We start from the raw sequence: 14,922 nt of genomic DNA, 5'->3' as shown, positions 1-14,922 counted from the left end.
TTTTTTTGAATTTCGAGACAGGGTTTCTCCATAGCTTTTTTTGGTTCCTATCCTGGAACTAGCTCTTGTAGACCAGGCTGGCCTCGAACTCACAGAGATCCGCTTGCCTCTGCCTCCCGAGTGCTGGGATTAAAGGCGTGCACCACCACCGCCCGGCTCCAGACCCTATTTTTAAGTGTGTGTGTGTGTGTGAGAGCGCATGTGTTGTGCATATGTGTGTGAAAGAATGAAGTGTTGTAGAATATTAGTTGAAGATGTTTTATGTTTCTGTCTTAGGGTTTCTATTGCTGCAATGAAACGCCATGACCAAAAAGCCAGTTGAGAAGGAAAGGGTTTATTTACCTTACACTAAATCACCAAAGAAATTCAGGACAGGAACTCAAACAGGGCAGGATCCTGGAGGCAGGAGCTGATGCAAAGGCCACAGAGGAGAGTTAACTACTGGCTTGCTTCACATGGTTTGCTCAGCCTGCTTTCTTATATACCCGGACCAGCAGCCCAGGGAGGGCACCATCCATGGGCCGGGCCCTCCCCCATTGATCACTAATTGAGAAAATGCTTTACAGCTGGATCTCATGGAGGCATTTCCTCAACCGAGGCTTTTTTCCTCTGATGACTCTAGCTTGTGTCAAGTTGACACCCAAAACCAGCCAATAGACTTCCTTTATGCTGAGTAATGAGGCAAAGGTGTGTTGCATTCTTTTGTTGCATTTGTTTAACTCTGTGAAGCTGTGTTACTTTGCCTGCCTAAAACACCTGATTGGTCTAATAAAGAGCTGAATGGTCAGTACATATGCAGAAGAAAGGATACGCTGAACTGATAGGCAGACAGAATAAACAGGAAGAGAAATCTGGGGAGAAAAGATCAGGGAGCAAAAGGAGGAGAGGAGGACTCCAGGGGCCAGCCACCCAGCTATACAGCAAGCCATGGAGTAAAAAATAAAGGAGGGGGCTGGAGAGATGGCTCAGAGGTTAAGAGCATTACCTGCTCTTCCAAAGGTCCTGAGTTCAATTCCCAGCAACCACATGGTGGCTCACAACCATCTGTAATGGGGGTCTGGTGCCCTCTTCTGGCCTGCAGGCATACACACAGACAGAATATTGTATACATAATAAATAAATAAATATTTAAAAAAAAAGAAATAAAGGAGGCTGGAGAGAGAGATGGCTCAGTGGTTAAGAGCACTGGCTACTCTCCCAGAGAACCCAGGTTCAATCCTAGCACCACATGGCAGCTCACAACTGACTGTAACTCCAGTTCCAGGGAATCTGGCCGGGTTCTCCAGCAGATAGGGCTGAGGCAGAGCTGGTCCTGCCAATCTCTCCCTGGGGCTGAGGAAAAATGGTGTTGAGTGATCCAGACCTCCCGCTGTCCACTGAGGAGAAACACACTGAGCCAGGAGTCTGTCTAAGCAGATCTCACTTTATTGCAGTGGGGCAGGAACTTATATGGGGCTGAGGTAGTGGGCGGAAGTCTGATGCAGGAAGGTCATTTGTCAATAAACAAACTGCCTTGGCCCATTTGATAGGCTACCCCTTAGGTGGGTGGAGTGAACAGAATAGAATGCTGGGAGGAAGAGGAAGTGAGCTCAGACTCGACAGCTCTGCTCTCTGGAGCAGACGCCATGCTCCCCTCTCCCCGGCAGATGCGATGAAGCTCTGACCCAGGATGGACGTAGGCTAGAATCTTCCCGGTAAGCACTCCTTGGGGTGCTACATACATGAACAGAAATGGGCCAAGCAGTGTTTAAAAGAAAACAGTTTGTGTGTCATTATTTTGGGGCATAAGCTAGCCAGGCAACCATGAGCCGGGCTGTGGGAAGAGGCCCACAGCTCCTACTACAGATGGCCCCCAACGTGTGGACGACTATATCCACAGAAAGCCTGAGAAAGCTTGGGAAAGAATAGAGTAAAGCATGTTTTCTTGGTAGCAACAGTTTCTCGGGTCTGCTCTGCTTGCTAGAGGCAAGCAAGCACTCTCATCTAAGAGAGGCTTCCTGACTCAGCTTCAGCTGTGAAACCTTGCAGCTCATTTAAGAGGTCCTGCCATGAAACACTTAAAACGGTGTTGGTGAAAATCTGAAGGCATGCTTTTCGGTTTTCAGCCATAGCAGGAAAAAAATTGTGCTGTTTTAAAATGCCGGCTTTGTGGGCCATCCTGCCAGGGCAAACTCTGACTCTTTGAGGCAGGAGGTCAGATACAGAGAGAGCATTTGAGTGTTGTAGTTTGTTTGCTGACAAGGACCTTGAAACGCCACAGAATTGTGATAAACATGGCTACAGCCGGTACCTCAGCCATGAGGCTGGAAAGCTAAGGAATGGCTGAATCCAGCCGTCAAAGCCACGGCTTTCATCCTACTGATATTGCTTGGTAAATTAAAGACTCATTTGGTCAGAAAAAGAGAGATATACAGTAAAGAGAGATTCAAAGACAAAGAAAACTTTAAATGATTTACAGTGTGTTTAAAAATATATGCAGGCTGAAAGATAAAGTTCTTAAAAGTAAAATAAGGAAGAAAGAGAGTAGTTGGGTGTGGTAGTACACACCTTTAATCCCAACACTTGGGAGACAGAGGGAGATTGACCTCTGTGACTTCAAGGTGTGGTAGCACACGCCTTTAATCCCAATGCCTGGGAGGCAGAGACAGACAGATCTCTGAGAGTTCAAGGACAGCCTGGTCTAAAGAGTTATTCCAGGACAAAGATATACAGAAAATATAAAACAAAAGTAAAAATAAACAAAATAGAGTTAAAATAAAGCCGCACAAAGATGGAAAGTACACAGAAAATCTTGATACTGTATGCTATTATGCTCTCTTTGAATTGTTTGAATGCTGAGGAAAGAGCAACATCTGCTAAAAGATATTTGTTTATAAATGCTGCTGAACTAATCCAAGATAGATATTTTCAAAATACCTTGACTTTAAAATTTGAATCTAAGGACATGATGCTTTGGAAAGGAGTTTCTTCTTTTGTTTTCACAGAGGATGAGACCCTGTCGATTTTTTCTATTCCAATATGGTATGATAGACCACGCCCTCCTGAAGGGTTGCTGTGAACACCCTTAAAAAATTGCTTCGCTCAACTGCCAACTGAGATGAACCTAGCAGACAGGTTATCCCATAAAAGACCCGAATAACAGCGCCCCCATTCAGCAGGAAGCAGTTTGGAGAGAAATAACTGCGCCCATATTCCCAAATATTGTTTATAAATGTTCTTTTACATTTCAAGAGGGAGATGATATAGATGTGAATAATTTGCATTGATATGAATCTTGGTTTACTGATATTAATTTAAGGTCAATTTTATTATATGTATATGTATTTCTGATATTGATTAAGGTATTGTGATTGTGTAGTTCACTTAAAAATGTAATGTCTATAGGTTGTTAATGGATATTTATCAATAATAGTCAAGTTTGTAGTCATGTTAGTTAGATTTTCTAGATGTGCATGCATATATTTCAGATAGGCATTCATCATATCTTTCAAAGGCTAGAGAATATGGTATTTTAAATGTTTTAATAACTTAGGGTTTTTCATGACAATGAGACACTCTGCTCCTGGCAGCACCAATCTACTTCAAGAAGAAGATGGGCATCGAAGAGGATCCTTATGGAGTTTGATAGCCATTTGGGCAAGAAACTGCTCTTGCCTGGACTATTTTATAAACTGGACACAAAGAACCCGCAGAGAGAGGACTACTGAACTTGCCTAAAGGTGAGATGATCTTTCGGGGTTCCTGATTCATGAAAGAGTCTGCGAGACATTCTGCAGGACACAGCAGATAGTGACTGAACTGCCTTTAAATTTCCTGCTTCATGGAAACGTCTCTGGATACTATGGGCCTTTAGGCCGAAGATGGATGCCCCAACGGTACAGAGGAACTTTGGGTGACTGTCCAGGCAGTGAGATGTCTCTGTCATTTCTAGAGTTTAGAAGTTGCTTACTTTTTGTTTGCTTAGGTAATATTGTATTCTTCTGGAGTCTTTGATGGAGTTGAATAATAGATAGATAGTTATAGTTATAGTTTTCCTTAGTTATGATAAAGATAAAATAGATGTAAATATTGTAATTTTTACTTGATAACTGTTTTGTTATATGTAATTTTGCTATGTTAATGTTAAAGCCTTCCTTTTTTTTTTTTTTTTGTTTAAACAGAAAAAAGGGAAATGATGCAGGAAGGTCATTTGTCAATAAACAAACTGCCTTGGCCCATTTGATAGGCTACCCCTTAGGTGGGTGGAGTGAACAGAATAGAATGCTGGGAGGAAGAGGAAGTGAGCTCAGACTCGACAGCTCTGCTCTCTGGAGCAGACGCCATGCTCCCCTCTCCCCGGCAGATGCGATGAAGCTCTGACCCAGGATGGACGTAGGCTAGAATCTTCCCGGTAAGCACTCCTTGGGGTGCTACATACATGAACAGAAATGGGCCAAGCAGTGTTTAAAAGAAAACAGTTTGTGTGTCATTATTTTGGGGCATAAGCTAGCCAGGCAACCATGAGCCGGGCTGTGGGAAGAGGCCCACAGCTCCTACTACAGAAGTCTTGAGGTAGAGAGAGGAATAAGGGCCAATAATATCCTGCCACATCATCGGTGGCTGGGCAGAGGTGGGCTAGGTCAGGCTGTGCTGAGTCAACTCCTCCTCAAACTCAAGTTAGGTTCAGGAAGTTACACTGGGCCTCAAGAGGCCCAACAGAATCTGACATCTTCATACCAAATGCACATAAAATAAAGTTAAATATTTTTTAAAAAGAAGTTTAAAAAAAGGCATATAGAATAGGGAAAGGTAAAAGTCCACAGACCTAAGGTAGACAGGATAATTTAAGATAAGAAAAGCTGGCTAGAAACAAGCCAAGCTAAGGCCTGGCATTCGTAAGAAAGAATAAGACTCTGTATTTATTTGGGAGCTGGGCGGTTGGCCCCCAAGAGCAAAGAAGTAAGAGTTTTTAAAGAAAAAACTACAATGAAGTACCTGATAAGGCCAGAAGTACTGGGTCTCCCTGGAGCTGGACTCACAAGGGTTGCGAGCTAACATGCATGCCAGGCACCAAACTTGGGTCCTTTGCAAGAGCAGTCGGAGTTCCAGCCCCTGCCTCTTTTTTTTTTTTTAAATAAATATTTACCATCTTATCTCCTCCCAAGAACTGAGATTACAGATGTGCACCCATTTGATGAACTCAGGAGACGCTGGTTGGATTTATGTATTGCTTATTCATCTACCCCTTAGGCAACAGTCAGAATATTGCTCGCAGTACTTCTTAGAAGAGGTCAGGGTTTGATGATAACGAGGCTCACACTCGAGCAGTTGAAGCCAAGGGGGATTTGTGTGAGTTCCAGCAGGTTGGCAGCTTAGAGCAGCAGTCTCTAAAGCTGAGCTCCAGGAATGGCTTCGACTCACTCTATAGTCCTGGGATACGAAGCGCCCGCTTCCTATTTCCTGATAGAGTGCGCTGGGCACCCACCGCCCAGAGACATCTCCTTCACCGTAGTTCGCTGCACCAAGGAGATCCATAACCACGTCCCCACTCCGGGGCAGACGAGCACCAGGAACAACGTAGAAACCTAGGACTCGGGGATGCGTGGGCTTTGTGCACGTCTTCCTTGAAGAATGCACCCAGCCACCTGTGCCAACCTGGGGTTCATCTGCCCTCTTGACTCTGAGGGTCTTCTCCTCTTGACAACCATCTAACAGATTTTACTCATCAATCCCCAAGTGCATTCAAGCACACCCGTTTATATCTGAGTACTGATGTTGGGAACCCCATCCAGCCTGAACTGGTTTTGGATATACACACCATAAAGCGAAACCACATCCTCAAGAATATTTTTTGGGGGAATTCCTGTCTACCATCTTATGCTATGCATACTTGGGTGTGCTCATGATTAAAACCAGATGCATCATGGGAAGGGACATGATTGTATTACCTAATCTATCAATCAAAATTGAGAAACACCCAACTACTCACTTCCTTTCGTCCCATAAAAACCCCAAGCAATAATTGTGCCCAGAGTTCTTTCTTGCTCATGTGACCTGCTACAGCGGCATAGTTCTGATTTTTGCTATTTATTGCTTTGCTTGAAAAATTAACTTTTTATGTCACTGGATGTTTTGCCTGCCTGCATGTCTGTGCATGTCTGATGCCCGAGGGAACCAGAAGAAAGGGCATCAGATCCCCTAGAACTAGAGTCACACTTGTGAGTTACCATACGGGTGCCAGGAATTGAACCTGGGTCTTCAGCAAAAGCAGACAGTGCCCTTAATCACTGAGCCATCCCTCCAGCCCTAGCTCTGCTTCTGAATGAAGTTCTATGTTGCAATCTGTGTGAGCTTTCATATCATTTTTGAATAAGAAGGCCCTGGGAACACCTGGTTCAGATTCCAACCACTGGTGACAAATCTGTTATGAATTTATATATATATATATATATAATTTTATGTTCATTGGTGATTTGCCTACATGTATGTCTGCTTGAGGGTGTCAGAAGTTACAGACAAGTGTGAGCTGCCACGTTGGTGCTGGGAATTGAACCAGGGTCCTCTGGAAGAGCAGCCAGTGCTCCTAACTGCTGGGCCATCTCCACTAGTCCTCCTCCTTTCTCTCTCCCTCCCTCCCTTCGTTTTGCTTTTTGTTTTGATGGTTTCTCTGTGCAACCTTGGCTGTCCTAGAACTCTGTAGACCAAGTTGGCCTCAAACTCTCAGAGATCCTCCGGGTGGTGGTGGCGCACGCCTTTAATCCCAGCACTCGGGAGGCAGAGGCAGGCGTCTCTCTGTGAGTTCGAGGCCAGCCTGGTCTACAAGAGCTAGTTCCAGGACAGGCTCCAAAACCACAGAGAAACCCTGTCTCGAAAAACCAAAAAAAAAAAAAAAAAAAAAAAAAAAAAACCTCTCAGAGATCCGCTTGCCTCTGCCTCCCAAGTGCTGGGATTAAGGCAGGCGCCACCACCACAAAGCTCCTTTTCCAAATTCTTCACACAAGTTCCCCCAGTTGGTGGAGTTTAACCACACTCGTGGTAGTTTGGTGTATATGAAGTCAGTTCCCAACTCTGGTGGAAATGTCACATTCGTACCTCTAAGCTTCCAGAGTGTGAAAACAATTTCCGTTTCCTGAATGCCTGGAAGGTGCGAAGGGGACGATGACATAAAGGCTGCTGGGGACTGTCTATGAACGGATTGAGCCGACAAACCCCATGTATACACTGTCAGTGGTCCGCACTATAATCTTAGCATTTAGGAGGTGGTGGTAGGAGGGTCATGTAAGTTAGAGGCTCATCTTGGGCTACTGAGTGAGTCTAGGCTGGACCACTGAGTGAGACTCTGTTTCAAAGAAACAAAATAAGGGGCTGGAGAGATAGCTAAGTGGTTAAGTGGTTGCTCTTCCAGGGACCTGGGTTTGAGGAGTCAACCAGGTTATTCAACCTATGGGCCCTCTAGAATCTGGAATTCCTCTGCCTTCTCTGTTACCAAAGGCATGGCCTCTTATAGTTAATGATTTAAAGGATTGTTTCTTCACTATACCTTTACAAGAAAAAAATAGAACAGGGTATCAGGTAGAGGGTTGGGGTGGAAACTATGAAGGTTCAGAGATTAAAAGAAAAAAGGGCCGGGCGGTGGTGGCGCATGCCTTTAATCCCAGCACTCGGGAGGCAGAGGCAGGCGGATCTCTGTGAGTTCGAGGCCAGCCTGGTCTACAAGAGCTAGTTCCGGGACGGGCACCAAAGCTACAGAGAAACCCTGTCTCGAAAAACCAAAAAAAAAAAAAAAAAAAAAAGGTGATAATAATAGTGGGTAACAGACTGAATACTTGTGAGCTATTATTTATGGATAATTTACATTGGTATAGTTTTTTTGTATATTGATATAAGCTCAAATTATATTTATTTCTGTTTACAGTATTTGTATACCTATGCAAAGTTATCCTGTAATATTGTATACATGCATGTTTCTACCTCTGTTTAGGACATTTTGTATACTGATACAACTTTTAGGATATGTTTTCATATTGCATTATATATTATTCTTACCTCTGATCAAGATACTTATACATTGTTTACATTTTGAGGCCATTGTTCTCCTTTACTGCATAGTAATTTAAAGATTATTTAATATTTTGACATGAAGTCTTAGTCTTTAAGTTATACAGGTATTAAATATCATAGGTCAATAGTTGTTCATGATATATATATATATACATAGTCAGATTAATTAGGTTGTTTAGATAGAGATTGTATTCTGCCTAGACAGGTAATCTTCAACTACTTCAAGGATCTGCAGAATATGGCATTAAATAACTTAGGGTTCTGTTGACATGAGACATGATTGCTCCTGACAGCACCAATCTATTCCCAAGAGAATGTTGAGCACCAAAGACACTGCACTCGGAGTGTTTTCTTCTTGGCATAAATGGCCTTTGGGCAAGGAACTGCCTATACCTCAACCACTGACAAAGCACATGGTATCCAGACTGGATAAGCACTTGGGGAGAGTGTATTTGCCCCTCATTTCCAGTACATGTGCTAGGACTAGACACTTCATGCTTCTGGGTCTAGCACACACAGACTCAGGTTATCAGGTCTGCATGGTATGCACTTCCCCACTGAGTCATCTTACCAACCCTTTCCACAGTTTTAAAAGGTTTAAACATACTCATTTTATGTGTATGTACGTGCACCGTGAGGTAAGTGGGTGTTGGATCTGATGTGGATCCTCCAGAAGAGTAGCCAGTGCTCCTAACTGCTGAGACATCTCTTCTGTCTCCCACCCACTGCATTTTTTTGGGACAGTTCCTCATCAAACCTGCAATCAGGTCACTGGTTCAGCTGGAATGCCTAACCAGAAACTCCCAAGAGCCTCCATATTTCCACCTCCTAATCCTGGATTAGAAGTCAGTACCTGGTTGCCTTGAAACTTGCTATGCAGACCAGGCTGGCAGCCTCAAATTCACAGAGATCTGCCTGCTTCTGCATCCCAAGTGCTAAGATTAAATGTGTGCACACCAGGCCTGGTCCATACCTGTCCTTTTACGTTGAGTGTGAGGATCCAAACTCGGGTCCTTGTGTGTCTGGTTAACAAGCACTCTGACTCCACTCTATTTCTAGACCTGAGGTTAATTTTTCAGACACACACCACATGGGTTTAAGGGTTCCTAGGAACATGTCTGAGACACACACCACATGGGTTTAAGGGTTCCTAGGAACATGTCTGAGACACACATCACATGGGTCTAAGGGTTCCTAGGAACACGTCTTGCCAGCATGGGCTGCAGCACTCAGCCTACAGTATTTATATTTCTATCTTGTAATTGATTATCATTTTATTTTTTGGTTTTAGAAAAGACTACAGCTGCCCTGGAACTAGCTCTTGTAGACCAGGCTGACCTCAAACTCACAGAGACCGCCTGCCTCTGCCTCCAGAGTGCTGGGATTAAAGGCGTGCGACATCATCGCCTGGCGTGGACTACCATTTTCTAATGACTAAAATACATGACAACTTTTCATATTCTAAGGAATCAACATGTAAATCATTTGAACAAGTGCTAACATAAAGTTATAATACCAACATTGGGAGGCTGAGGTGGATCAGCAGCAAATCAAGGCCCAATGTGGGTTCATAATAAAGCTGAAAGCAGTCTGGGAGACATCAGAAACTGGCTCAAAAATCAAAACCAACAAAACTCACAAACAAATAACTAAAGCAGAAACAACAAATGCTAACATTTTCAGTCTTATGGTTTCGCTATCTTTTTTAAGCACAGGAAAAACTCAATGTCCAATTCCAATCCCTGAGACTGAAATTTAGTCCTAGAGTTTATGGACAGGACTTGAGCTCCCAGCATGGGACAGGAAGACCCTTCCCATCTCACTTGTTAGGTGGTCTGGGGTCTTGGAAGAGTAACAGTGACGTGGACGCTGTGCTCAGAGCAGGGGTAAGCCACAGTTTTCTCAGAGGGCACGTTCTAGTCTCCTTGTACCCTTTTTGAGACCAAATGTCATTATGTTGCCCCAGCTAGCCTTAAAACTTTCGGGCTGAAGGGATCACAGGACCGTCCTTCCCTAGTCTCCCACGGGGTTGTCCACTTCTAAGTGGGGACTTAGAAGGTAAGACTGAGGGGCTGCTGATGGTGCAGCAGCTAAGAACACACACCACTCTTACAGAGGACCCAAGTTCAGTTCCCAGCCACCATGCTGAACAGCTCACAATCTCCTGTAACCCTGGCTCTAGGGGGGGCCTGATACCTAATGTCTCTGGCGTCTGTGGGCGCTAGCACTCACATGCACATAACTCCACAGAGGTACACACACATATATATATACACACACACATAATTAAATAATACAACCTTTTCTTTAGAATAAAAAAAAAGAATTCAAGATGTAGCACTGTAAAACTGGTTTTTTTTATAGGTCAAATATCCTGAAACATACATATATTCTGATAGTCTTCTAATCCCAGTTGAATTCAAAATTTAAAGTAACACACACGAGCTAAGAGAATTCAATATTGTTCCAAGGCACTTACTGAATCTCTGTGACTAGATGAAAACAAGACCCATCAGGACGAACAATTAGACAGTAATAATATAAAAATAACTTCTTGCTCACAATTTACAAAATGCATTATTGTTACAATCTTTGATCTCTGATAACCTGCAGCGCTGGCTGCATGAAACCAGCAATTTTAAAATTCAGAAACTGTTTCTAAAACTTCAGGGCAAATAATTTACAAATAAGGTACACAAAGACTTAGACCATGCAGAAATTCTTACATCTTGTTAATAATATTTTATGACTCCAACTTTATCAAATTATATACCTACTTGCCCTGTACATATACAAAATAATGCATACATGATAAAACAGCAAGAGTAGTCCTTTAACTCAGTTATCATAAAAGTATTACTATATTAACAGGTCTACAAGCAGCTTGTAACAGGGTTAAGAGACATTAAGGCAGTAATACTTGAAGTTACAAAATAAACACCAGGTAATACTTTTTCCTAAATGTAGTATAAGGCAGGTAGATGGTCCCGGCAAAAACATCAAGGTAACGATCTACACTGCTGTTAGTCCCACATTTTAAAGATGGAATATTATAAATCTGGCTTTCAGTGGCACTTGAATTTTCCAGTATAATTTAAAGTGTCTTTTAACTCCCTGATTCATGTCCATTCTGAAGGTGGATCTCTTGGTCCTTTAGGTTTTCCACAGCGATTGCCGAAACCTATAGACAAAAAATACCATAATCACAGGTTAACATTCAAAACCACTTTAAAAACAGTAAGAACGCACTCATAGTTGCTTCTCCAAACCCAATTCTCAGGGTTGCCCCAGCGCTGCAACAGAACACGGTGGCAGCCCCCCGCCACTCTGTGGATGGATCTCATGGCCACCACAGCACCGTGTCCCAGACCCCCAGCTCCCAGAAGAACAGGTAGGCTGCCCACAGACACTGGGGTCTTCTCCCCCAGACCCGATTCCCAGGGTTGTCAGTTCCCTCCCCCTGAGCCACGCCTCCTGGGGATCCCACAGATCATCCCCAGGCCTCCCTTTCCCCAGCCTTCTACACCAGCAAGCATCCCCATGAACACACCAGCTGAGCAGGCATGTAAAATAGGCAGCACAAAGCCAACACCAAAAACCTCCAGGAAACAGAAACCTGGGAACAAAACACCCACCCAGCAAAGACAAACCCAGAAATCAGCACTAGACCTATCTATCATCACCCCAAACCCAGATGCTGATGTGTCACAACAGCCAGAGCAGAGTCTCCCCTGGAGCTCAGCTGTCCTACGGCAGCAACCCCTGGAGACCACAGCACAGTGGAAGCACAAGACCTTGTCCTAAAAGAGGAAATGAATAAATCCCTAGAGAATCCAGGACACAAACATACATTTGAAGGAAATGAAAAACCTCTCAAAGAAAGCCAGGAAAACACAGACAATTGGATAAAATGAATACACCCCTTACGGTCAAGAAAGAAACAGTTGAAGGACGTGAATAAAACTGTTCCAAGACCTGAACATGGACGTAATAAAGAAAACACAAACGGAGTGCTAGAAATGAAAAACTTAGGAATGTGAACAGGAAAACTTCACCAATAGTTTTAAGAGACAGAAAAATCACAGGCATTGAAGATACAATAGAAGAAATGGATCCATCAGCCCCAGAAAATGTTACATCTAAACAATTCCTAACACATAACATCCCGGAAATCTGAGATTTAAGAATAATAGGATTAGAAGGAGAAGAAACCCATCTCAAAGGCCAAGAAAATATTTCCCAACAAAATCATAGAAGAAAAATTTCCTAACCTAAAGGAGGACACGCTCACCAAGGTACAAGAAATATGGGACTGGAGAGATGGCTCAGCGACCAAGAGCACTGGCCGCTCTTCCAAAAGACCCACAAGGCAGCTCACTCCTGTCTGTACTCCAGTTACAAGGGGCCTGACACTTCACCAGACACACAACACTAAATGGATCACACCAAACAGACGGGGCCAGAAAACAAAGTCCTTCTGCCATATAATAATAATAATCAAAACACTGAGCCAGGCGGTGGTGGTGGTGCACGCCTTTAATCCCAGCACTTAGGAGGCAGAAGCAGGGCGTCAGAACAGTCACACAGCACACAGGTCTGCTTACACTAGACTCTAGCTTCCTTTCTTCTCCGAGACCAAGTCATCCACAGGGCAGCCTGGCCCCTCTCTCTCTCTCTCTCTCTCCTCTCTCTCTCTCTCTCTCTCTCTCTCTCTCTCTCTCTCTCTCTCTTTCTCTCTCTCTCTTTCTCGTCACAGGAAGATCCCCTTGAACAGATCTTTCTGTCTGCCCCTCCCAAGTGCTGGCTGGATCTACATGGTGCTGGGGCTCAAACCCAGGGCTTCTCACAAGCTGGGCAAGCAACCTCTCAACTGAGTTAGACTTCCAGTTCCTTATATTGCCGTTTTAAAAACTTTGATTTTTAATCTCTGCCTGAAACAGAGCAAGTTAATTATTTCATAATTTCAAGCAATTTTAAACATACATGCTTTTACTCTTGGCATCATTTCAGAATCTTAATACACTATAAAGTCTGATAAGGGCTAGAAGTACGGTTGCCAAGTCTGACAGCCGGAGATGAATACCCTGAACCCACGGTGGAAGAGAAGAGCCCACTTCCAAAAACTACCTTTTCATCTCTACATGTACATACACCACATACATGCACTCTCTCACAGTTACCAGTAAATATAAACGTATTAGCGTTATAAAACTGCCTTATGGAAATCCTGAAAAATAGTAGCAATATATTTTCTTACTCTTGCCAGGATTAAAGGCACACCCAGGTTGAAGTGCTCTCAATGACTGATCTACGCTTCTAATTTTTATTATGATCTTTTGAGAAAGGGTCTTATTAAGTAGTCCTGGCTTACCAGAAATTCACTATGAATTTCTTCTTGAACTCACAGAGATCCATCTGCCTCTGTCTCTTATTGTCAGATGCAAGCATTGAAAGACTGCCACTATGGCGGCCTATTAGAATTAGGAAGTGAATTACCAATATCTGTGGCTTCAGTTAGACTTTCTGTTATTTCATCTTTCTTGTCGCTCAAAGGAGATGGAGAGTCTGTGCACACCTCTGTGTGGATGCCCCCTGCATCTAAAACAAAAAACAAGTCCATGTTAATCACCACCCTCTGAGGTAGCATGGTCACAATACTCTGTTGGCTCATTTCTAGAGGCTCTGAGGTAAATACAAGGAGAGTGGGCACATGGGACAAGCTGGGTTCCAGTTACGTGACCTTCTGGTGCTGTTCTGAGGGCCCACCACACAGAGAAGGCCACTCTGTGGCTTCAGGTCTCCTGTCTCAGCATCCTGTGCGCTAGACTCACAGAGTGTACAACAGCCCAGCAGTCTGTGATGAAGGTTCTTGTACATTTACTTCATCTCATCAATCCCGGGCATTGTAAGCTACACTTTCTCTCTCTCTCTTTTTTTTTTTTGGTTTTATCGAGACAGGGTTTCTCTGTGGCTTTGGAGCCTGTCCTGGAACTAGCTCTGTAGACCAGGCTGGTCTCGAACTCACAGAGATCCGCCTGCCTCTGCCTCCCGAGTGCTGGGATTAAAGGCGTGAGCCACCACCGCCCGGCCTACACTTTCTGAAAGTAATTACAGTCAAACAAGTTTCTAATTAATGGACAATTCTTTTGAAGTCTTCTTGTTTAAACTGTAGCTAATTTACTAATTTAAAGATCAATAAAAAGTTTTTTTTTAAACAGTAATTAACATTTTTCCTTCTACAACTTATGCCCCCCTCCCTCCCTCCCTCCCTGAGGGTCTCACTATGCAGCCCCAGCTGGCCTGGAACTTGCTGTAGCCCAGGCTGACCGCAGACTGCAGAGATTATCTGCCTGCCTCTGCCTCCAGAGTGCTCCGATGTCAGGTGTGCCCAGCCCAGTCTCTACAGCTCCTGTCGATCTCCCTTATCCTCTTTCTGGAATCCAGGATAAGTCTAAAGATGTTTCCTGGCCTTAAGATGTTCGTAGCCTAGTGAAGAGTCAATAGACCTACTAAGGTTGGTCATTTTCTTCTTTGCCCACCCCGTCTGAATCTTTCCATTTTGCTAAAACAATCTTCCGTGTGCCCAGGTTGGTGTCTAACTGCTCCTCTTCCCAAGCGCCAAAATTTCAAAATCATGCCCTGCTTGGTTTTCCTTTAAACTGTTCACATTTCTCATTCATGAGAACGCAAAGCCATAGCTTATGCGTGGAGGCCAGAGGACAATGTTCAGTAGTCGGTCTCTCCTACTATGTGGGTCCTAGGGATTAACACAGGCTGCCAGGCTTGACCTGGGGGTTCTGCCGACGGCCAAGTAGGAGACACACACAGATCATCTCTGACAAGATCCAACACCGACACAATGAGACATAAATGAACTACTGG

The 14,922-nt window shown here is 43.8% G+C and overlaps 1 protein-coding gene across 2 annotated transcripts in view; it reads right to left on the bottom strand.

Annotated features, from left to right (window-relative positions):
- Positions 1 to 10,380: 10,380 nt before the first annotated feature.
- The window catches only part of Ptpn12 (protein tyrosine phosphatase non-receptor type 12), a 66,752-nt gene continuing 62,210 nt past the window's right edge, over positions 10,381 to 14,922 (bottom strand). For both annotated transcript variants that reach the window (XM_057758568.1, XM_057758567.1), the window contains 2 exons: positions 13,537 to 13,638; positions 10,381 to 11,221 (listed from right to left, as the gene is read on the bottom strand). In XM_057758568.1, the coding sequence (XP_057614551.1) occupies positions 11,160 to 11,221; positions 13,537 to 13,638 (164 nt within the window). In that variant the 3' untranslated portion in view covers positions 10,381 to 11,159. The remainder of the gene's footprint in view (positions 11,222 to 13,536; positions 13,639 to 14,922) is intronic.

The sequence above is a fragment of the Chionomys nivalis genome, chromosome 26, assembly GCF_950005125.1.
Source record: "Chionomys nivalis chromosome 26, mChiNiv1.1, whole genome shotgun sequence".
NCBI classification, from domain to species: Eukaryota; Metazoa; Chordata; class Mammalia; order Rodentia; family Cricetidae; genus Chionomys; species Chionomys nivalis.
Note: the sequence above shows the minus strand (reverse complement) of the source record. Positions and strands in the feature narration are given on the sequence as shown.